We start from the raw sequence: 23,450 nt of genomic DNA, 5'->3' as shown, positions 1-23,450 counted from the left end.
TTTAAGGCTCGAACTCAGGGGGTTTGGTTTGTTTACACCTGTGGATGAAACTCAATGCAATCAGATTTACTGGATGATATTTACCAGTACCCTGCACCCACATCTGGCCAGCAACTTTGTTTAACTAATGAGTCCTACAGTTACATTCATCATGCACACTTATGTGGAACATACTGATTGACTTGTGTGTTAAAAATTTGCCCACTGAGTAAAATTATTTGTGTTGTTGAGATACTGCAAACAGTTCATTATATTGTGTGTCTTGGACAGCTCTGCTGGGAATGACACATTTGTTTTGTAAGTGTGGTGCGGTATGTGGTTGTACTGGTGCTGGATGAGACACTTAAAAGTTATGTCACTCAAACAGATCATTTGATTAACACCAGGCAACAAAATCTGCTGAATAGTAAAGAATTGTGGAATTACACACACGCAACAATTTGTGTGTATGTGAGAGGCATTCATTTTTATATTTTCTGCATGTATCTATTTACAACTCCCCCTTCTGGTTTGACATCTTAGTACTTTTGTATGATTTTAAAGCAGTTTACTGCATGTCAGTATTTTAAAGAACGCAGTGCTGAATAACAGATATGTTGCTCAAGAATCAGGCAGTGATTTCACTCTGCGATGTGCTACACAATGAAGGATTTGAGGCCCAACTTTTAAATTTGGATGTGGCAACCCTATCATGAGCAATGAGAGACAGGCCTACATGGGATCAGCACAGAGTTCCCCCGAGGGCCAAGCATAACTGATTTAAAGCCTGCTCAGAGCTGACATTCCACTGTAATCCACCGAGAGCTGAGGAGGAGGTTTTATGTTTTGAGAGATGTTCCACCAGACTTCTGCCTGCTACGGGGTGGAGGTTTTTCCTACCAAGTCAGGCCTACAAATCTAGTTTGTTGTTTGTCGATTCATTGATGTGATTATCGCTGCATTGTTCCCGTAGTGACGGCTCGGTGCCAGATTTAATTGGTGAACATGCACTCCGCTTGACGCCACCTCTGTGAGCTTCATCAGCACTTTTAGATAACTCTGCGAGTACATCATCGTCTTCGTCACTAAAGAGTGAAATGCCTCTTGTGTGTGAGAGGTGGCAAGTAAGCGAGAGCAAGGTTAGCCGCTCAAATATATCTTCATCAAATACACAGTGGGACACTCAAACTCCTGAGCATGATTGTTGAATAGAAAATGGTTTGAGATTGAGATATGAATGGGGAGCTTGTATAAGTCTGAACATGTCAGTGGCTACAATTGCATGCCTCTCTGACTTCTTTTTTTCCATTCTTTCTGCTGCTTTTGGTGCTTAAAAATGTGTAGACAAAGAAAAGTCAACACAGACATTGTCCCCATGAATAAAAGGACCTCTCCCTGCATAAGCAAACGTTGTTTGTGTGGAGTCGTCTTTTCATCAGGTTGCTCACTTTGGCATTTCACTCACCTCAGTGCATATACGTGTGTGTACGTGCACACATGCATCCATGCGTGCCGCACGCTTGTGTGTGTAAAGTCTGCGAGGGTGAGGGGGAGGTGGCGGTGGGGCGTTCAGGTGGATACTTCGCAACAGAGGGAACAGTGTACAGGGCTCACATTCTGACAACCCTCAGTGTTGTATTCCACTGCTGCAAGTAATCTGAATGTTAGCGCGCAAATATTTTTTCAACCAAGCACTGTGTCAACACAGCTAACATTTTTGACTGGGTTTATAGTTTTTAAAAGGTTTTTCCTTCAAAGGCAAACACATCTACATCAATTTAGTGGCACTGTTCAATTAAAAACAGATCGCCAGCAACCGCAGAAATGCCATCGCTGGCTGAGAGCACTTCCCCGGAGTGATTCGTTTGATAATGCACTTATTGCCAGGCTTGAGGAAATTAAAATAAATTTGGCAAAATATGCGTTTTGAAATATCTAATTAGTCATGATTTAGTTTAAAAGGGAGGTGATGCACTTTCACATTTCAAAAATATGAGCTTTTCAATTGATTATGCTCACATGTCTCAGGATTACTTTTATATTACGCAGAGGTAATCACAGTCAGGTCTAATTAGTGCAACATAAAGCAAAGCAGTTTATAGTGGTGATTATATTGCCGTAACATGTCACAAATGTTCCACTTTACATGCCTCTACATGTATAAATCCCTGACTGTGTAACCAACATATCAGTAGATGTTACAACTGAAAGGGATACATTTTGTTTTAATAATCTGCAGCTTTAGTTGCTTCCCATAAAAGCTTCCTTTCTGGATTTTTACTGGAACACGCTTTGGCGTTTTCAGGCCGGGGATGCTCATGCTCATTCCCTAACCACACTTGTGTAGAACTGCGTGAAATGGTGTCAGTCCTGGTCTGTATCCTTCCCTCTTTGGTCTCTGTGGAAAGCATGAGCTGGCGTCAATTCCTCCCGCTACCCCATAGCCTGCTAGTTCACTACCTACCCACCCACCCGCCCGCCTGACATTAAAAATTCTGTTTATAGTGCTCTCTGGCTTCTGTAGCGCAGGGCCCATCAGGAGCATCTCAGCACCCTTTGAGGAAAGGATAACCAACATCTCCCCTCTCCAGCCGCAGACTCCCCATGTTCAGCGACATCAATGAATCCTTTTGATGTGCCAAGATGAATATGTGTGCAAATGTGTTTTTATCAATTTATGTGTTTTTCTCATTTGCTATGTTTGGCCAGAGCTACTGCGCAGTTTGGGCTTTCGGTACCTTGCTTTTTCCCTGTGAACATTTTGGGGCACGTGTGTTTGTTCGACGTGTGTTTGACACGTTTAGCCAAAGGTGAACATCTCCCATGCACCTGAAAATCTCTTCTTTACAGCTCTGAGACAGTTTGAAGACATGTTGTAGACCATGTCAGTTCAACAGCCTCAAAAACAGAAAACCCATGTCATCAGGTCTGCACGTGTTCTGTGTTGTCAGTCTCCTTTCCATGGTCACTGTAGGGTTGAGTTATTGTGGGACTTAAGAGACACAGGAGTTGAGGTTGAAGTGATGGAATTCAAAAGCCTGCACTCCTCCACGGCACAGCTGCTAATTATCAAAAAAAGAAAGAAATAAAGAAAGGTTTCTGCCACAAAGTGAAGCTCTGAGAGATGGAGGTGTGGGAGATGGAGACACGTATCATATGTCATGTGAATACCAGCTTAGTCATGTCTATCTTGCGGTGTTAACCTGGAAGCCTGGTGTAAGTGTAGGGGTGGGGAGGCTGGAGGGTGGAGGGTGGGCCCCTGGGTTTATCTGGAGGTTTGGTTTAGTCTGTCTCGCTCCCAGGTGACAACAGTCCTGAAATTAATCAAGTCAGACAGAAAATAAACCAAAAATATGTGTCCAACTCCGTAAAACTCTAGCATGAGATGACTGAAGCGCCTTTTTTTTTTTTTTTTAATTGTGTGTCATCACTTTGAGCTCTGGTAACTTCTGGTGGGTATTTGTCAGTGATTTTGACATTTTATTGAATGTGGAGTAATTCATAATGAAATGACTCCTAAGCTGCAGTCCTAGTTGTATCTGACTGATAGGTGGGATGGGGGGGTGCGCTGACAGTAAACAGTGCTATTGGGATGCCCCATGTATGTGTACATGTATGTGGCCGTTGCACAGCCATAACCACTAGCTCACATAAAGAAATGTTTTCCCTCTATAATTGTGCCTTAAACGCTTCACTCCATGCTAATAAAACATGATTGTACAGCAGGAAGAAAAAGAAAAAGCTCTAAACAGGGTTTCATCAGTCTGGTATTCCAAGCAGCTGTTTTCAGTTTAAGCTCTGCAGGCAGCAGGAGAGGGAGAGAGAGAGAGAGGGAGAGAGAGAGAGAGAGAGCAGGCAAGAGGAGAGAGATTGTTGATGAGATGTGGTGGGAGCATAAACTGGGGCAGATACGGGTCCTGCTATTCCTTTGCCTGTTATCCCGAGGTGGGCCGGCGTCCAGACCTTGAGGCACTCACTTATCTGAAGGGATTCTGTCTCCCACAGAGCACAGCTTCTCCACCGTAGACCACATCGCCTCACCATTCCCGTACAGTCACAGCCCAATCAGCAAGCAGCAGGAGGCTATCAGATCACGCACATGTAGCATCGGTACTACTAAGATTTGTATCGGGCTTCGCTTCAGTTCACACACAGGGCATATAAATGGTTTCTCTCTGTGCAGGGACCGCTAAAGGCCATGTCATACAGTATGTGCGTAGCATCAGCGAGGTTGTAGTGGTCATACTAAATTAAGAAGTGGATGGATATCCGTCCAGGATGAGGTTAGTTGACAGAGAGCAGAGCAGCTGTGCTTCATGTTGAGGTTATAAATCAGTTTGGCTGCTTCCCACCGAGTTTGTCCTGCAATGGTGGAGCAAGTTTGGACTGCTGGTGAGGCTCATGTCCCCTGACGGACACATGTCACGTCAACACACTGCACCTGCATACACGTGCGACCCGCCGCAACCAGACCGTAAACAGTTTACAGCAGACTGGGTTAGCTTTAACTCATGTCGATTATTACTTTCCTGGTAATAGACCATGGATCCTTTTACATTTTAATACATTTTATGTTTCAGTATTGACCTGTATTCTTCCACTCACAGTAATATATAAAAAGAAAATGGAGAATGAAACCCAAACTTACAGCTGTAACTGATGATGTATGTAACTGATGAGGCTGACGCACCATCTGTAATCTGAATTTAGCTCTGGCTCTAAAAACACAAGTAATGTATGTAACGGATCATATGTTTGACTGCATAAATCTTAGAGGGAGCTGCAGGGAATTTTCCATGTTTAATACATTTGTATGAGCAACTTTCCATACGTTTGTCTAAAATACAACAATGAACTGGGGGTTGAATTTAAAACATTCTTTTATAAGATGTAGATGAGTGGTTAGTCTTAGTCAAATTTTAACTCAGTTATTAATTATCAATGTGAGTCTTATTGTTAGTATGGATTTATTCTCATGGTGGTTTGCATAACAGCATGCAGAAAGTATACATTATCTGCTGAAGTTGACACCCATATTGTGTGTAATATAATGGAATAACTATAGAATTGTGACACTAATTATGTTAAGTGTTTATTATGTGTTTTTAAGGTTAAAGGTTAGGGTCATGTCATGCAAATGAGTTAAATATAAAGAAAGAAATAAATAACGAGTTCATTTGATCATCATTTGTTAATACTCACTCAAATAACTTATTTTTTCATAAATATAAGCACCAATTTCCCATGAGATCTGGCTTCTTCTCCTTATATTGATAATAATTTAACCTTTGGGTGCCCCCTTGCTTCCCCCAGTTACCCTCATAAACCAATTTGACTTGTTAAGGAGTCACAATGTTCTGCGGAGCTTCAAATTTGATTAAAGCCAAGCAAAGGCACAAGTCATCTAAAATGTGTAGCCTCCTTATCTTAAGCAAGACTTGTGGATCCTGTTAGAACAAACAGCAGAAACCACTGATGGGCTGATATTTTTACGTTTGGCCTCAGCCACAGGATATCACTCTTTCCTAACCTTATCTGCTCAATTTAAAATTATGAGGTAATGTTCTTGATTAGTTATGAGTAATGGCTGCGGTTGAGGGCCTTGTGCTCCTCAGGCATAAGACACAAGCGGGATTCCCCTTGTGCCTGCCGCAGATGATCACCATGATTAGGTTTTCTTTGTTGGGAGATTTTATCATTTTTATATACTCAAGTTGGGATAGGGTTATGGTTAATCTTTTGGATACACTCTTTCTGTAAATGTTGTCATCTTGGATAATAGTAACGATGGACGTAGGAAGGCTGGATGACAGCTCTGCACCTCCGCTGACATAATCCCTCATTCATTTACATGGCTAGATACCAAATCCCTACAAATGTGACTGACTTATTTGCTTCAAATTTAGAGTAGCTACATTAGGAAAAAAAGATCTAATCAGCCTTATATGACATGGAGTAGGCCAAGGAGCCCTTTTGTTTGATTTGTACATGGGTTGGAGGGGCTGGCTATTGGAAATCCCTGAAGCAGGCTTTAGGGGCAGGTCTGATTCTCGTGTGAAATGGGAAGGCTCTATAGCTCTCGGCTGACTTGACTGGGGCTGTATGGGTGTGTTGGCAGGGGGAGCACCGGTCATGAATAGGGTCTTTGACTACCTCAGACTTGCCCTGAAAGGCAGGACAAAGACCCTAGGGCAACGGCTTAGAGCCTCACAGCTGAGCTACAGAATGCTTGGCCCAGTCTTCCTCCCTCCTTGCCTGATTTAAATACTACAGTGGCTTTCAGCATTCTGGCGACGGAGGCTCGCATTCACCGTGGCACATTTACCATCAACTTTTCTCTCTGTTTTTGTTTACAGTACAGCCCTGCCAGAGCTGTTTACGTAATCCGTTGTATAGAAACACTGGTGAATATGCATCAGCGAGTCTCCTAAAACTGAAGATTAGCTTCACGTTGTTCGTATTAAACATAATTTATTTCCATACACACTTAACTGCAGGCATGTGTGTACTCTCGGTCGTTAATTACGGAGCATTTTTGTTTATCTTCATGCAAGATGGAGGCATTGGCAAGTAAACGCGACGAAACTTGGTGCACACCTCGAATTGCGCGATGATGTTTGACAGATCTGACTCCTAGGTTTTGGAGATTTGCAGGGGCAGAATAAAAAGCCATAAATCTTTTCTGCAGAGTTAATGGGGTTATTTGAGTCCTGTCCAGACACTCTCTCCCCACAGAGTGTCTAGTTTCAGATGTCACTCAGAGCTTTGTTTGCCCCCCAGGGTGAAGGGTTAGAGGTCAAGGTTCAGGGCCAGTTGGCTGAGTGGTCACAAAAGCCCAGGCTTCCCTCAGCACATCCGATCCCTTCTTCCACACCAGCCTGCAGCCACAATGAAGGGATCAGTTTGCAACATTTGTCTCTTCATATTATAGTCTAAAATTAATTTTCACTCATGTCAAGGATGTAATTATGAGGGTGTAGTTCACAGTTTCACAATGCGGTCATAAAACAATGAGGGCTTGAAGCTAGAATTGTTTGTAAGTGGAAACTTGTGTAATTATTCAGTTACAGTTCTTGTTTTGGAAGAGTTTTTTTGCTGTCCGGCTACCATGTTGGACCACTGTTACCACAGAAAACTTTCAGTCACTTTCAGTTGCTATTATTTGTATAACTTGACTATTTATATTTCTGAGATATCTGCAAAAACACACTTCATTCTTTCTTTCTTTGTTAACATCAACTTTTTAAAAACTGCACCTCAGCAAAATCTCACACCAGGCTGTTAAAAAAAAGTTCTTTGTTCAAAACACCTCTGAAAGTTTGCAAGCCCACAGCCTCACCCTCGTCAGCCCCCACCCACAATCTTAACTTCTCCCTGCCCCACCACCACCCAAACATGTCCTCCAGCCAGGTTTATTATGCCGTTTCACGCAGACCAAAATTGCAGCTGCATGGAGAACAATCTGGAGCACATTAGCCCAGGCGCTGTGATTTATAAATTGTTTCTCAGGCCATAAATCCCTGCTGTAATTGTGCACAAGCACCCCTCTCTTTCTCCAGTCACTCCCCCTTCGTTTTCTCTCTCTCTCTCTCTGTCTATCTCTCTCTCTGTCTCTCTAGTAGTCTCGCTCTCTTGAGCAGCTTACAGTTCTTGGGTTAGCACTAATTGTTTGCAGAAGTGTGCAGTTTAGGATTGAGTAGAAGTTTGTTGCGTTGTGGTGCAGATTTTTGGGCTCGGAGACACGGCTCTTCATGAAAGATAAACTTTCCCTACTTTTATGCCGTCCGTGAACCTTTTCTGTTGTGTGCATAGTGTGAACCATACTTGAATGTCCAAAATGGGATGTGAGCATTTGTCTTCAGCTCCCTGTTACTGTGGTTCATGCTCTGCATTCCTGAATACTGTGTAATTGTAAGGGGCCTCTCCTAAACTCTGTCCCTGGGAATCTGATATTTACAGCAGCCCCTGATCGTAATCACCTTGCTGTTCTCATTAGATTGTATTGAAACTGAAAGATAGCAGCAGCTGTATATATTGTTTTAAATAGCATATCCAGCCTTGAGCTCTTAGTGGTCTGGTTCATGTCGCTGAGGCATTTTTTGAGCAACTTTGAAAAGTGGAAGAGCTTCTCCAAATCAATGTAAGCTTGCTTAAAACTTCTCGAACTGTGTGAAATATAATTTGTTTGGGGGAAAAAATGATATTCTCATGAGGTTAGTGGTCCCTTGCTTATGTTTTCTACTCCATTATTTTGCTTTCATCGGACCTGATGAAGCTTGACGCGGTAGGGGACCTCATGACCCAACCTCATCCCGCCTTGTGACTCCTCCAAAAGCTTTCTTCAACCTTGGAAAACTTATATGTTCTCACCGGAGAATTTATCCCTTGCAAAGTTTCAGACACGTAAGACGAGCCCAGGATGTGAACGGGAAGCCAATTTATAGCCGGAGCTATCACTCTATCATGATTTAGCGCTCAATATCACTATGCACAGCATGATGAAAATGAAGCCTCTAGATTGCAGGGAATGACTTTTACAAATGTTTCAGGTATAAAAATGCTTTGGCTCCCGTCCAGACCTCCCCGCAGTCTGCTGACAATACGCATAACTAATCCTGGGGAATGTCATGGTAGTAAGCTGGGCGCTGTGTCGTACATTGTAGAAGATTGAATCTACTTTTGAAAATATTTTCTTACTCAGTTAGATAATAATAGAGCATCATGTGTCAAATGAGTTTATTTCCTGCCCCAAAAATGGCGATTTTTTAAAACTTGTTTGCCTTATTTGGAAACATGGCTTTGATTTTGATTATTTTTACAAAAACTGTAACATCGTTCTTCTCTTCTGGCATGGGGATGATACATTTTTTTATCCTTAAATGTTTCTAAAAGTGCTCATAGACGATGTGTGTTAAGATTCTAACAGGCAGTCTCTGTGTGACGCAGACACAGAGTGACAGGGTTGAGTGCCGGAGCATACCTGTGGCATGTGAATGTGTGTGCGTGTGTGTGTGTGTGTGGTTGAGTATCGGACAGAGGTGGAGGGCGGAGAAGAGACGGAGAGTGGAGTGAGCGGGGTTAGCAGTGGGGTGATAGGGATGTCAGGTAGTAAAAACTGAGATGAGGCAGGGCCCAGAAGTCTGGAGATTTGTGCTCGCACTCCGGAGAGCAAACACAGGAGGCATCTGCAGGCAGCTGTGTGTGTGTGTGTGTGTGTGTGTGTGTGTGTGTGTGTGTGTGTGTGTGTGTGTGTGTGTGTGTGTGTGTATGTGTGTATGTGTGCATGTGGGGGGAGGGGCTGCTACTCAGGACAGGGGAGTGGGGGTGTGGAGCTGGGTGGTGTTGGGTGGTGGTGAGGAGAGGAGGGGTGGGGGGGGACTTGCAGAGTGAACACAATCAGTCCTCTGTTTTCATAAGACTTGTGGTATGTGCGAGCAGAAACAAATGTGTTTAATTTAGGCCCTTTTTTTCCCTCTCTTGCCTTCTCCACTACACCCACTTATGCCCACCTCAGTTTTTCGAAACTGACTTTTTCCCTTCAAGATGCTTCATTGCCTCTCCTGCCTCTTTCAGCTGCTCTTAGGATGTTTAAAAAAAGAAAAGAAAAAAAGGAGAGAGCCAAGAAAAACTCAGAGAAAAAGAGACAATCATCCACTGTGCCCTGTCAGAAAAAAAGACACTTTTAGCAGACACACTCAAATGTACTCATTTGGGGGGTTAGGGGTAAATATTTATCTGCAATTTCTGGAAAAAGAAGAAAAAAAAAGATTATTTTTATGTCTTCACTGAGAGTTTAGAGTGATTACTGCGCTGTGGTATTTGCCCTGTTCAGTGTGAGGGTGCACGCTGGACTTATTATTGCCTCCTAAATGCCTTGGCAGGAAACGCTGTATTATATTGGTAACCCATGCTGTCTCCAGTCAATTTGTGTTTGGTCATAAATGAAAAATTCAGGTCTCACTTGTGTGTCATTGGCGTAGACTTGGATGCACACCTACGGACGCGCGCACACACTCGTTGGATTTCTAAGTCGAGCATTACTGTAAACACCCAGCCAACCACGGGTAACCACCTCATGTTCTGGAGTTAATTATACAGACGTTTACGGTTGTGAATTTCAATGAAACGAGGGCTACTCCCCAAACAATAAAAAAAAAAAAAAGAAGTTGTGTTCCTGTGCAACTGGACAAACAATGCCACAGGACATTGAAAAGGATGACAACTTTGACATCGGAGGTGTAGCCTGTCTTGACATTAGAACGCAGTGACATTAAGCGGAGCGGTCGGTGACAATTGAAAGCAGATCTGCCAGGTACGGGAAACCACATAACTTACTTCACATAATTGACTTGAATAGCTTCGCACCCTCCTCTCTGTCTTTATGAGATGGCCTTGCTCATACCAGATGCATAATTATTTTCTTGTGTGTCTAATTATACAGTGAGTTTTATATGGGCTGTAGCAGAATTACTCACTTATTCCTTAACTTTAACCTCAGTTAAAGAACTTTCCTTTAACTATGTCTGATTACCTGAAAATCGAGACAGCGTAAGAACAATGACCACCTAATTTAAAGACTCATATGAGATCCACTGTAGAACGCTCTAAAGCTGTAGATCCAGGAAGCAATAACTCAGGATCTTGTCATGCAAAAGGAAGAAAGAAAAAAAAAAGAAGAAAAAAAACCGAAACCCTGAAACAAATAATTGCTTGAGTTGCAAAAATGCAAACTTCTGCTGAAGTCGTAACTCATAGGGATAGAATGTTAAAGAAGCTTTTCGGGTGGGGGTTTGTCTTGGCCTTGTTTTCTGTTAATGCTGTTTTATTACTGAAACAGCAGTAAATTCACTCCCAGGACTTTTCAAATAAATCCAGTTTGCCGGCCAGTTTGGCCTTGTACAGAATATGCATGAGGCAGTCATATGACACCATTGCTCATTGAGATTTTTAAACTTGAATGTTGGGATAGCTGTTACATTTAGGATGAAATGTGGAAAAGTTGCTTCCACACTATGTTTGTCTGATTTTGGAATATTAAATGACCTACTGTGTGTCCTCTAAACTGCTTCTGATCTGAAAATCTATGTAAGCTACGTACAGACATGGATGGAGCTGCTGTTGAGCGTGTAACCATCTTGAAGAATTGTGGAAAAACCTTGACGCTGTGTTGTTAGGACCTCCCTCACGCTGACTCCCCTCTTCACTCTCCTCTCTCCCTCTTTGCACTAATAGTTCTTTTGTGTACAAGAGCATGTTAAGAGGCCAATGAGCCTGGCCTTAATAGGCCACGTTACCATAGAAACCACAGCACTCTGGATGTCTGACCTTTGACCCATTTTTTTTTACTGGCTGTGAATAAGAGTGCAGGACGACCAACCAGGTCACAATAGAGGCCCGGCAAACTGAGGGAGTGCCCCTGTCATAGTCACTTAACTTCATTCCTCTATGGGCTAATGGACACTTCAAATGTGGTCGCCATTAGCAGTATGCTATCTCTACTGCCAGACCACGGCCTTCTCAGGGTTAATATAATGTAAACTGTGAGATGAGAAAAGGCTTTATCTGAAAGCTGAGTGATGCACTGAAGGACATATGTAGTTTTGGGCGCTTGTGTCGACAGAGTTTATCCTACCGTATCTAAATAAATGCAGGGAGACAAAAGCTGCTGCACTAATAAGCATAAAAATGACCCAGGGTGTCTACACCTCTTGCATTGTCAACAAAATATGTTTGTTGCTCTTTTTTTTCATACCTTCTTTGTAGATAGCTTTAATTAATAACTTCCTCCCTCACTAATCTACTTACTCTACAGTGGACGGGACAATAGGGCACGGTTGCCTCTCAGAAAAAATTGCAGTGGCCCAATAGTGCACCGCGGGTTTGACCAGCTGAGCTGCTTGTCGTTTCCCCATCAATTACACACTAATTAGCACAATGACTGCCGAGGTTTGCTTTAGAATTGTCAGTGTAATTGCCTCTAATGTTGGCAAACAATGAGTCTTAATGCAAACTCTGAGACAAGGCGGGGGCTACTTATCACATTGTCTTTGTCCTGAAAGCTTTTGATTGTGTTTCATGCATAGATCAGGTTGGGGTGTCAATGGCCCCGCATATTAGTGATAGGTGATATCAGCAGAGCAAACCAGGGAGGGACTGCTGTGTAGGGGCCTGACAGGGCCATTGTCTGGAGTTGCTGTTCATATGGGCAGAGGGACGGTAATTAACACCTCAGCCAAACAGCAAGCTGTGTGGCCCATTTGTTTTCTGTTGGGGGTAAAAGAAAACAATGGGGAGGGGCTCTCCACACAGTTGGTGATTGACATTATCTGCTGGAGTGATCCGTGGAGCCATTCCTGCTGCTATGCTATTCACCACAAGTCGGGCAAAGCCATTTCACAAGCGTTTTAAGCCTTGTCTGAGCTGCCACTTTATACATATTCACTCTTTTACTTGTTGTTTGACTTCTCCGGATCTTTTGCCCCTGACCAATTGATGTAATGCTTTTTGGCATGGTGCAGTAACATATAATCTGTTCTAAATAGCCGTAGTTGTTATGAATATCTGCCTTTTCATATAGTTAAAAAAAGGTGGGTATTCAAATTGTGTTCCTGTACAATTATAAACATTATTGTATATTAGTACTTTATTATAAAAGGGATAGTTATCATCCTTGACTATTATTGGCCACGTTAAAAGCCATTGTAAAATACACAACTGTGAACGCCAATAGTCAACTATATAAATTGTTTTAAAATGTCAGATTTTGTGAATTCTGATTTACTGGGTGTACTAAGCGTGGTGAGTAGTGGAAAGATATAGACAGGATAAAACATACCAGCCGATAGTCAAACACCCCTGTACCAGCAAGAGGAGTGCTAACATGATTGAGCATTACTTCAACAATTGCTCAATTAATGGCAATATCCAGATAAATGTTTATATTCACTCCAATCTTTAAGCGTGCTTGAGTAGCCTTATTAACATGCTTCCCACTGCGTCTGTGTGTTGCTTGGCAACCATTCTGATAAATGTTGTTGAAGGACTACATTGCATGGTGGAAGAATGATTATTTCTCATGAAATTGTTGCATTTTGGTTTATTTTATGAAATCAGGTATATGTTGTAACTGTGTTATAAAAACAAAAAGCAGCTCGAGGCCCTCAGCTGTTCTAAAATCACAGTAAACCACGGCCTCTTGTGGCTTATTTCTTTATTTGACTTTACTTTATGTGTGACTGACAATCATTATGACTTGTCAGTGGTGTGTGAATTTTGAAGTAGGCAGATAGTTGCTAGCAAAGTTTGGAATTTTTTATGTCCCTTTGGCAGAGTGTCTGACTTAGTTTTGACAACAAATGTCCAGACATCTGTCTCCTCCGTGCTCTGATGTTGGCCTGCAGTATGGCACCACACACTTCAGAGATGACAAAGACTCCTGGCTGTGTTTTCCTCTGCTCTGTGAGAGCAATGTAACAATTAGAACCCAGCTCTGGCAGACCACATGCCCCAGCATATGTTGTATTCTCTCTGTTCGAAAAACCAAAGGGCTCCAGTGTAGCTTTTTGGAAAAATTCAGTGGCATCGCTGCCACCTTTGTCGCATCTGGGTCCTGTAAAAGTAGCACATTCTACTGATGTCTATTCTGAGTGTTGGAGGCAGCAGGGAAGGCTGGAAGACAATTAGAGAGCGATGAAAATGGATCAGCTAAACTTCACTTTGGTTACACATTTCTTTCAGTACTCTGTCCGAGTCTATTTAGCAGAGCTTCCAGCTCCCATGCTGAAACAGACATTGCTACGGGCCCTGACCATATGTCTGTTCAAACTGTATTATTGTATGTATTTCTAATAAAATAAGGGCATGTGTAAACCATTGCTAAATGTCTTACATTTGAGTTTAAATGTAATTGCTGATCAGTCTTTTACAAACATTTAATAATATTTAAACCATGTCACGACTGTTAAAATCAAATGCTGGCTGCTCTTCTTCAACTGTCCCCAGTTTTTTCTTACACTTCCCTTGTGGGTTTTTTTTTTCACTTTAACACTGAGAAAGTTTTTGCTGAGCAGCATGGCCCACAATCCTTCGCCTTTTGTTTCCTGTAACAACTCATATACCCAAACACCCTCCCTCCCCCTCCCATGTGTTAGTGAGTGTTGTGCTGCGGTAGTCTGGACTGTTAGAGGCCCAGCAGCTTGTGTGACAGTGTGCGGCTGGCGTTACCTGGCTGGATGTTGCAGGGAGTGTGTGAACAGTTGCTCCACAGGGCACACTGGCAATTAAAAGAAAAGTAGACGCTCAGAAAAAAAGAGCCTGGGGGCATGTTCCTCAGTCCTGGCAGAAGCTGTCAAATAAGGGATGGATTGGGTGGGAGAGCTGGGGTGGGCACGGCTCGGGCTAGACCAAACGCTCACAATAGCGCTTGTTTCATTTGTGGAAGGGCTCATGATTGACATAGATTAGACAGAGAAAACTGCATTGTTTTGGATTTTTTCTCCAGAGAGTAGCATTCATTAGGCACCATGCACACAGCAGAGTAAAGTTTCAATAGGGAGCTAGCAGCCTCTAAAAGCAACTGCCTCCTGACAGTTGTATGGACTTGGGCCCATTAGTTGGAACCTACGATTCAGCCTTGAGCAGTATAGTGAAAATGAAGAGGGCTGATGTCAACTCGAAGAATTTCCCCCCTTTTCGAAGGGAAAAAGGGTCCCCTTCCCCCTGCCTCGGTGCTCTGTTGGACCCCAGCTGTCAGGAAACAATACCCTCTGCCTGCTCCGACAAACTCATTCCTGAAAATGTTTTTTTTTTCCCTCCTCTCCCTTTTCCCCCTCCTGCTATAATGTCTTTTCCATTTTTAACCCGCAGCCATCCAAGCTTCCTTCCTCCTTACAAATCCTGAGTGAGGAATGAAGATTTAAAAATCGAAACCTGAATGCACGGCTCCGCCAGTTTGCTTGTTTGTCATCATTTATCCTGCACCAACTTCTGAAAAGTAGACAAAAGCTTTGCATTTTTATTGTTTTCTGGTTTTGTCACAAATTAAAGAAAAGTGTCAAATCTTTTGCATTCATTAGATGTTTTCTGTGGGTGGATGTAAAACTGTTTGTGCATGGGAGCACACTGCTATGTAAATAAAAACAACTATATAGACTGCAGACTGATAGCAGTGGAGGGTGAACATGGAGAGATAGTGCAACCGCCTCTTAGACATGGAATTTGCCCAAAAATGAACAGAAATAATGACCTATGTTTCTGCATTACACAGACCTGGATGCAGAAAACACAACTTAAAATATAAAAACCTTTTAATTAATTTGAAATTGTACCAGGGAGAAAATCCACATGCATGACAAGCTGCTGTATCCGGTATTTAAACTGATTCATAAACCAGATGGTTGAGCCGTGCTTTTGGAGCTCTGGCTTCATGCTATCTCCATTGCTGGAGGACACAAAAAAATGCTCAGCTTGTTGTATTGAGCAGTAAATCACAAAAACGTCTCTCCTGGAGAGCACAGCTCTTTCTCCGTGGCATGGCGACAAGGGGACGGGCAGTAGCAATAAGACTTTGTGATAAGTGACGAAAAAAAGAGGGAAAGCAAGCATTTGCACAACCTCTGTATGATAACTTTGATACACGTGTGAAAAATAGCGATAATGAAAGGAGGAGGTACTAGTTGGATCGGGGTCAAAAGGCCAAACCAATTGAGACGGATAGACAGGAGTTAGCGCCGAGTCCGCAGCCCAACCTTTCACTGCACTGTAGATGGGGCTTCCTTCCAGCTGTCTCTTCCCACCCGCTCAGCGATGGGCGCCCACAGCTGGCCTCTTGTTTTTCCCTGACAAACGGCAATTTCACAGTCCTCCACCAGTCCGTTGTGTTCACATCACTCCCTCTCTTCCGTGCCAGAACTCACTGTCTGACTCAAGCAGCAATGTGGGTCTCGTACAGGTGTTTGCTGGAGATCTCTCTCCGGCCTTGGCACCATTCAAACCACTTTTTTTTATCTGCTCGAAGAAAAAAGATGCACTCCATACAGCTCAGTAACAGTACATATCATATTTTAAATGTATCTTTTTTTATTACTGTGTATGTTTTTTTCCTGCAGAATCTTTGTTGTGTTGTTTCATTCTTCTCCTTTCACTCTTACCCACAGTACCTGCAGATGAAATGGCCTCTTTTGGACGTCCCCGGATCTGCAGGACTCAAAGACTCACGTTCTCCAACTCCAGGACATTTAGTAAGTAGTCAGCACACTGCAGCTGTCCTGTAAACACCTTAATCCATCACATTTTTACTGATCACTCACCAATATTTCAGGTCACTGTGACATGTGTACACTGTAGTTGTTGATTCAGTGTATGCGTCAGAAAGATTGTGGACTGTGTTTGACAAAAGAGCAGCATGGGTAGTGTTTCTGAGGCAGTAGTAGAATTTCACACTGACCCATGGTGCTTTGAAAATGTGAACAGCAAGATTTTCTCTCCCTTATTTGATGGCACTAATAAGTTGTTTCCTCCATGCTGCATCCTATGGGACATTAACCCAATTATCAAACAAATCATGTAAGCTTATTGGGGGAATCTGTTTACAGCCATATAAATGCTTTAATCAAACTATCACCATAATGTGGTTATTCACAATAATGAAGTTATAGTATAAATTTACTGGTTCCCATCCATCTGTGCACAACTACAACTCACTCCACCCCTACAAGACCCACAGTGTCTGTCTTTATCACAGTAACTCCATCTCCTCTATAAAACTCTCAAGTTTGAACCTGAACTTTGCCACCCAGGTGCGAACTAGTCACCACGGTGTCTCACCCTGGTAAGACAATGCGGGGCCTCGGCAAACCTGTTTGGTAGATGAAGCTTCGAGCATCTATCTAACATCTAACATCTGACCTGTTTGATTGTATCAGGGCGTTCACTCGACAGGGAAGTTGAGTTAGGCAGTACACTTGAGTAAAAGCTGTGTTGTGACTCAGCCCCCTTGACCTTACATATCCCGGTTAGATGCTTGCTGAGTTTGCGGTTGATTCGCTGCATCCCATAATCGCGGTGATGCACATAACAAAGTCCTCATTGAGTGCAGTCAATGGGAAACTGTTATGAAGGGGAATGAGTTTGTTCATGGGAATCCAGGACTTACTTAAGTCTCAATGGAAACCAATCAGATATTTTATTAGAATAAATGCTGACCCGTCAGTGACCCTGCTGATTTCTCCCTGACACAGCAGCTACTGTGTGGGCTTCTGAACTGATTTCAATTTCTGTACTTAATATGTCACAGTATGAAATGTACGAATGCATATTGCAGTTAAACAGGATAAACAAAAAAGAGAAAGACATCTAGAATAATAGCAATTGATTTTTAAGGAAATGAAAGCACATTTTAGAAGGTTGGCTTGTTTCTGTTCTGTCCTTCAGTTATGCTGCTACTTTTCATGTGGCTGTGTGTAGGTGATTTTTTTTTGTTTTTTGTTTGGCCTTCATCTCTTTGAACGTCATTAAACCAGAAAAGTCAATACAGAAAGAAACATTGAAGAAGACCGAGAATGTGAGGGATCAAACCGTTTTCTGGCAGAAATGTTACTCACATTGTTGGAATAATAAGTAGCCACAACTTCTGTGTAATTAAACATGCACTTTCCCCAGTTCTTCTGTTAGATGCAATTAAATTATTTTTATTATCTAGATATAGGAACTTGTTGATATGCAGGTTCTACATTAGTGGTAGTATAGGTTTTAAATTAAAGTGGACTTTTTACGGGGGACAACAGTTCACTTTTATTAATATTATGATCATTTTCTGCAGTTGAATAAAATAAAAAAATCTAACGAATGGAGAGTCTAAGGTTGAACACTCAAGTTGTGCAGCTCAAATGAAACACTTGAATTGGCAGAAAAAGAATATGGGATAACACTGCTGTCTGAGAACACACTTTCATTTTAAAGCAGTGTAAAAGGTGGGGAAGTTCATTCAGAGTGTAACAGCTTTCATTATGTGAACCAAAAGAGGAAGTCACCATGCTTGTTCTGGTGACCTATCACCATAGGGTCATTTGATGATGTGTGGTGGGAAGCTCTAATACTGGATACGGCGTACCCTGGGCACAGAGGATAGAAAGTGAAACACCCCGCTGTGCCCTTACCCCCGACTTTGGGCCAGGAGCCCACATGCCCCTCTGGTTTGCTGCTGCTGACAGGGAGCCAGGCTGATTATGTGCTCATTACTCCAGCCGAGGAGAGAAGGAGTGGGAGGGGAGCAGCAGGCTGGCTCCCCAGGCCTGCAGGCTCCCCAGGCCCCAACACTGCACTAATGAGAGCAGGGGGAGCGGATGGGCACACATGGGGGGCCAGGGATTACTGCCCAGGGCTAAGAGGAGCCAGAGAGCGACCCGAGGAGAGGCAGTGAGGAGACACCAGCAGGGACTCCTGAAGCAGACCTGTGCTCCTGCAGTCGTTCTGCAAGCATTTGTTAAATCTGACATCAGTGTTTTGTTTTCATGATGGACTGGCGTAGTTTGGAGTATCTGTCGAAACCTGCTTTTAGGCATTTGTATATGTTATATATTATGTGCATGCCAGCTATGCTTAATTTTAGCTCACCGATAAAGCTTTTGAAAGGCCTGCTCAGTCAAGTACCTGCACAGATTAATAAATCATCCTCTGGCTGCACCATAGCAAGCCTCTACATGGAGACAGTGTTGATGTTTTGATATTTTTCTGAACGTTATTATCATGCATTCCCACAGACGCTTGTTAGATATCAGTATAATTACTGGTGGTGAACTGAAATTGCCATGACACTTCTGCTAATTCTGGCCATGTGGAACAAGGGAGGAGGATGTAAAATAGAAATCAGAGCATTCTGCGGATAGTATGAAAGTCCAGGGAAAGGCCGTTCTGTCACAGTGCAGATTGGGTCCATAAGGCCTGTATGCTAATCAGAGCCTGCTCTGGCCTGAGATCCTCAATTATTCAACAGACAGGTTTGTTTAGCATTCAGTTGGTATTGCTTTTGGTAGTAATGGTGGTGGTGGTGGTGGTGGTGGGAGGACTGGGAAGAAGGGAACAAGCTTTTCAAGCACCCCAGTATGCATACACACACACACACACACACACACACACACACACACACACACACACACACACACACACACACACACACACATGTGCAGCACCCCAAAGCCCCCATATCAGCTCCTGTGTTCCTTCATGAATAATACATCAAAGGCGCTGCAGGGCCAGGTGATGCAGTATGGGGAACTTGTCATCCCATCAGTAGTGGCCGAGCCGGACCTAGAGAGGCGAGGCTAGGAGAGAAGAAGAGAGGGGAGGAAGTAGAGTTGGCGCTGCTGTCTGAACTATGTGTGCCTCATCTTCAACAACATACTGACTCACAGTCATTAACACTGCGCTGATAATGATGTCAAGGATGCATACTTCCCTCACTGAGGTCATTCAGTCACTTGCAGTAATTCATCCATAAGGCCTCCTCTTTTTATCATTATCAACTACATTGACTAGTACTGTCAGTGTGAGGTGGAACTGACCAGTTCTCCAAATGTGGGCTGATCTTCACTTGACAGGGACACAAGAATCTTTGTCTGAATATTGTATTAGTGTCTAGAGTAATCAAGCCAGCAAGGGACCTGGTCCTGTCAGCGTGTCATAAGTCACTTAGTCATCGAATTGTTTAAGTGAATTGAAGTGGCATGGTCGAGAGCAGCATTCCACAGATGCCTTTTGTCTTGCTGCATGTGTCCAGTGCAATCATGAGCTCTCTCTGACAATATGAGTAGAGATACTAACTAGAAAAGATGCAGCTTTTTTTTTTTTTTTTTTAAATGTTAAAGTGATACATATAATTGCTTTCAACCCATATATTTTCAACAGACCTTTGACTGGAAGTCCGGGGAGATTTTCCCCATTTTGCATTAAGCAGTGAACAACCGGGATCCATCATGAAATCAAAGGCTTTAGGAGGACTGAACTGAATACTGATCTAAGGTCTGCAGTCCTGCTGGGCCACTGCAGAGACAAGATCCTCTTCAGAAATGAAATAAGGAACCAGAGCTTTGATTCCAGTCAAACTCTAACACAATCAGACTCAGATATATGGTAGAAATTACAAAAGATAGTGTTTATTAGCGGCAGATTTGCTTAACAATATTTGTTACCAGACTAAATCCCAGTGATATTTGGGATATATACGCTGTGCTGATTTTGTGTGCCCTCTCAATTTATTTAATGACCACTGGGGATTTTCACTCGGCCACTGGACGACTGGAGTAATGTGATGCCGCTCTTCGTTGTATTATTGTGACCCAGAATATTACCGCCATTGACCTTTTCAGAGACGATGACCAGACGTAAAGCACACGTTGTCTGTGATGAATGGCATAGTTTTCGGAGTGGTTGATTTTAAAGACATATGACACGGCCGGTCCCCTCTCGCGTCCGCTTCCTGTTGGCGTTGACAAACAAGGCTTGGATTTCTCAGCATGCCAGGCATTCTTTTCACCCTGTCTTTCCTGGAGTTTTGAAAGGCCTCTGAGCCTCCCACCCAGAATCGCCTAGCATAAAGACACACAAAGCTGCGGGGTTATTCAGTTTGTTCTAAGCTCTCTTCCCCATCGGCTGTTTGCCTAGTAATTCAATTCAGATGTGCAGGATCCAAAAACATGTTTGCTTGAATGAAATCCACCCCTCCACCCACATTGACCAAGGACTGTGCTTTTCTTAGCGCCGTTCCAAGTTGGACAGCCAAGCGAGGTACTGCCACCTCGGCCTTTTTAGTTTCAAAACCTCTTAAGAGACAGACATCTTTTCTCTGCACCGGCTCAGCAAGTTTTTGCTGTGTTTTTTTTTCTTCTTTTAAACCTTCCTGTTACTATGCCCGATCAATCACTCTAAGACCAGTTCTGGGTGTTTTTACTTGCTGGCTGTGCAGGTATGCACCACTGCAGACCTGTTTGCAACAAGCACGTCTATGTAAAGAGCTTGATTTCTGTCTGTTGATGCAGATACCATCTGGTTCCAGGTTGCTCTTTATCTGTCCTATCACGTAGATGTTGTTTATATTTAAAACACGGCTCATGTTCCATGTGGTTTCCTTATTACGCTTTGCTTGTGGATCATGAAACCGGGGTGTATGAAGCTGTCATGCGCTTGAGGAATATTACCTCTACACATAAAGCGAGTGAATGAAGGCATTGATACATTAGTGTTTAGTTTTAAGCCATGATTGAGCCATTACTCTAGCTTTTTAATTTTACATGACTGCTTTTTATGCTCTCTGCCCTGTGGAGGGGCTTAATTAATTTAAATTGATTTAAATAATCAGTCTGATTTTGATGTATTTCATTCAAAAATGAGGAAGAGAGGAATTTGCTTGATGAGGTAACCATCTCTATCCCCATCGGAGAGACTCTGGCAGGTAGGATACAGGTCAGAATAGTTTTGCATGTGTGTGCTCAATTTTTCTCCACATTTAGTCATGCCGCTGAACTGAAAGGCAGGCTGGAGTTGAAACTAGTGCCTTCGAACTTAGAAATATGTTTAGAGCACACGATTGGTGTATTCCAGAATATGAATTATTAATAGGCATCATTTGAAATTCTCACTGAACTGCTTCCCAAAATGTGTTGGCACCCAGGTCTAGAGGTCTCAAACAGCCCTCACAATATAGGGAAAATTCAGGCATATTGTACATGAAGTAGAACAACAAAGTACAACTCAAATATACATGACATGTGGGACCTGGGATTTCAACTCCGCAACTCAACAATATTTCTGCCTTGAAGCTTTATCAAAGCTGTTTCTGTGTTGTGAGAAATTGTGTTTTTGGCACATCACATGCATTGACCTTATATGCTCCAGGTCTGGAGAAACTAAAAAGGTCCTCAGGAAAGTGATCTTAATATAGCCATGTTTAACACCAGTAAATATTTTCCTCACTCCATCTGGCATTACCAGAATCAAAGCGTGCTTTAGACATGGGAGAAACCAATTTGCTAAAGATTTAAAAGGAGGAAAAGGTTGGACCTTCCTTTAAAAAAAAAAAAAAGTGGCAGAAAAAAAGCATGGCTAAGATTTGGAACAATTCTAAGCAGCTTGAAGCAAGAGAGTGTACAAATGTCTCAATGCAAACCTTGTTCCCTAGCAGACCACGTTGGAGAGACGAGAGGTTGAGAAGGGGGTGGGGAGGGATATTGAAGAAAGGTTAGCCTGGAGGAACAAGACTCCTTTCTCCCCCCCCACCCCTTGACCCTCCCATGTGACAAGTTGAGCCAACAAGTGCTCTATTCAGCCAGGCAGCCAGGGGAAATGACTGCGAGGCTGAGCGCTGGCTAATGAAAGTAGAGACGCTGTTTGTTATTATTGTCTTCATCATCCTCGTTGTAGTTGCGGTGCCGGTCAGATATCGTCAACGATCTGCACTTTTTTTTCAATGTTTTGTTGAAACAGCTAAAACAACCGTGTGAGTGCTTCAAGTAAAAGCAAGTTTCATCTCAGGACATTGTGTTCCTCACAACCTACATACTGTATGTTAGGTTATGCTGAAGTGTTTTTTTTAACACATATGCAGCACAATGTGTGTCTGTTTCCCATACTCCTATTAACTGGCTACTCTCAGACAGAGTGGGAGATGATGTCTCCAGTTGTTTATGGCTATGTAGTTTACCTTAGCCTGATTGTGTTTGTTTGTGGGCTGCTGGTATGACTTTTGGACTTGGTGGCACTGTTGTTTTTCTTGTTGGACTGAACAAACAGTTCTCTCCTCAACTAAATGGCCGTAATGGTCTTGGCATGTGTCTGCAAGGCTTTTTAGTGTTTCTTGGTGCCGGTCCAGATTGCATCACAGGGCACACGCACAGACTGTGATGTTTACCATGGAGGGCATTCACACATGATGGCCTATTTCTTTAGAACAATGACCAACAGAAGACATGTGCAGTGTATAGTATAGTGATACGCTTGTTTCTTCTATGAGTAGCACTGATGTGTTACACTGTGTGTGTCTTGGGTATTATGTTATAGATACTTGTTGCTCACTGGTCGCCTCCTGCTCATAAATTCTCTTTGTCTGTTTTTCTCTTGTTTTTTTTCCTGCATCAACAGTCCAATAAAGTCCCAGTGGTCCAGCATGCCCACCACGTCCACCCGCTGACGCCACTCATCACCTACAGCAATGAACACTTCTCCCCCGGCACGCCGCCATCGCACCTCTCTCCGGAGATCCTCGACCCAAAGACAGGTAAAGTGTCTACTGGATGCACATTGGTTGACTTAACAGCACACTGTAGTGATAAATCCGTCAGTATCAAGCACTTAAATACCTCCTGTAGACTTGAAAGGTGACTCTGCAAAATTGTAGTTACTAAGGATACAGTCAGATTGAAATAATTTACAATGAACCAGTCAGTCATACTAGACTCACCAAAGCCTGTTTATCTGACCAA

The 23,450-nt window shown here is 42.9% G+C and overlaps 1 protein-coding gene across 2 annotated transcripts in view; it reads left to right on the top strand.

Moving 5' to 3' along the window:
- tcf7l1b (transcription factor 7 like 1b) overlaps nt 1–23,450 on the top strand; it is a 31,493-nt gene that overhangs the window by 2,691 nt on the left and 5,352 nt on the right. For both annotated transcript variants that reach the window (XM_062416840.1, XM_062416838.1), the window contains exons 4-5: nt 16,134–16,217; nt 23,110–23,245. In XM_062416840.1, the coding sequence (XP_062272824.1) occupies nt 16,134–16,217; nt 23,110–23,245 (220 nt within the window). The remainder of the gene's footprint in view (nt 1–16,133; nt 16,218–23,109; nt 23,246–23,450) is intronic.

Source organism: Scomber scombrus, chromosome 4 (genome assembly GCF_963691925.1).
Source record: "Scomber scombrus chromosome 4, fScoSco1.1, whole genome shotgun sequence".
Classification (NCBI taxonomy): Eukaryota; Metazoa; Chordata; class Actinopteri; order Scombriformes; family Scombridae; genus Scomber; species Scomber scombrus.
This window is presented reverse-complemented; position numbering and strand designations above follow the sequence as displayed.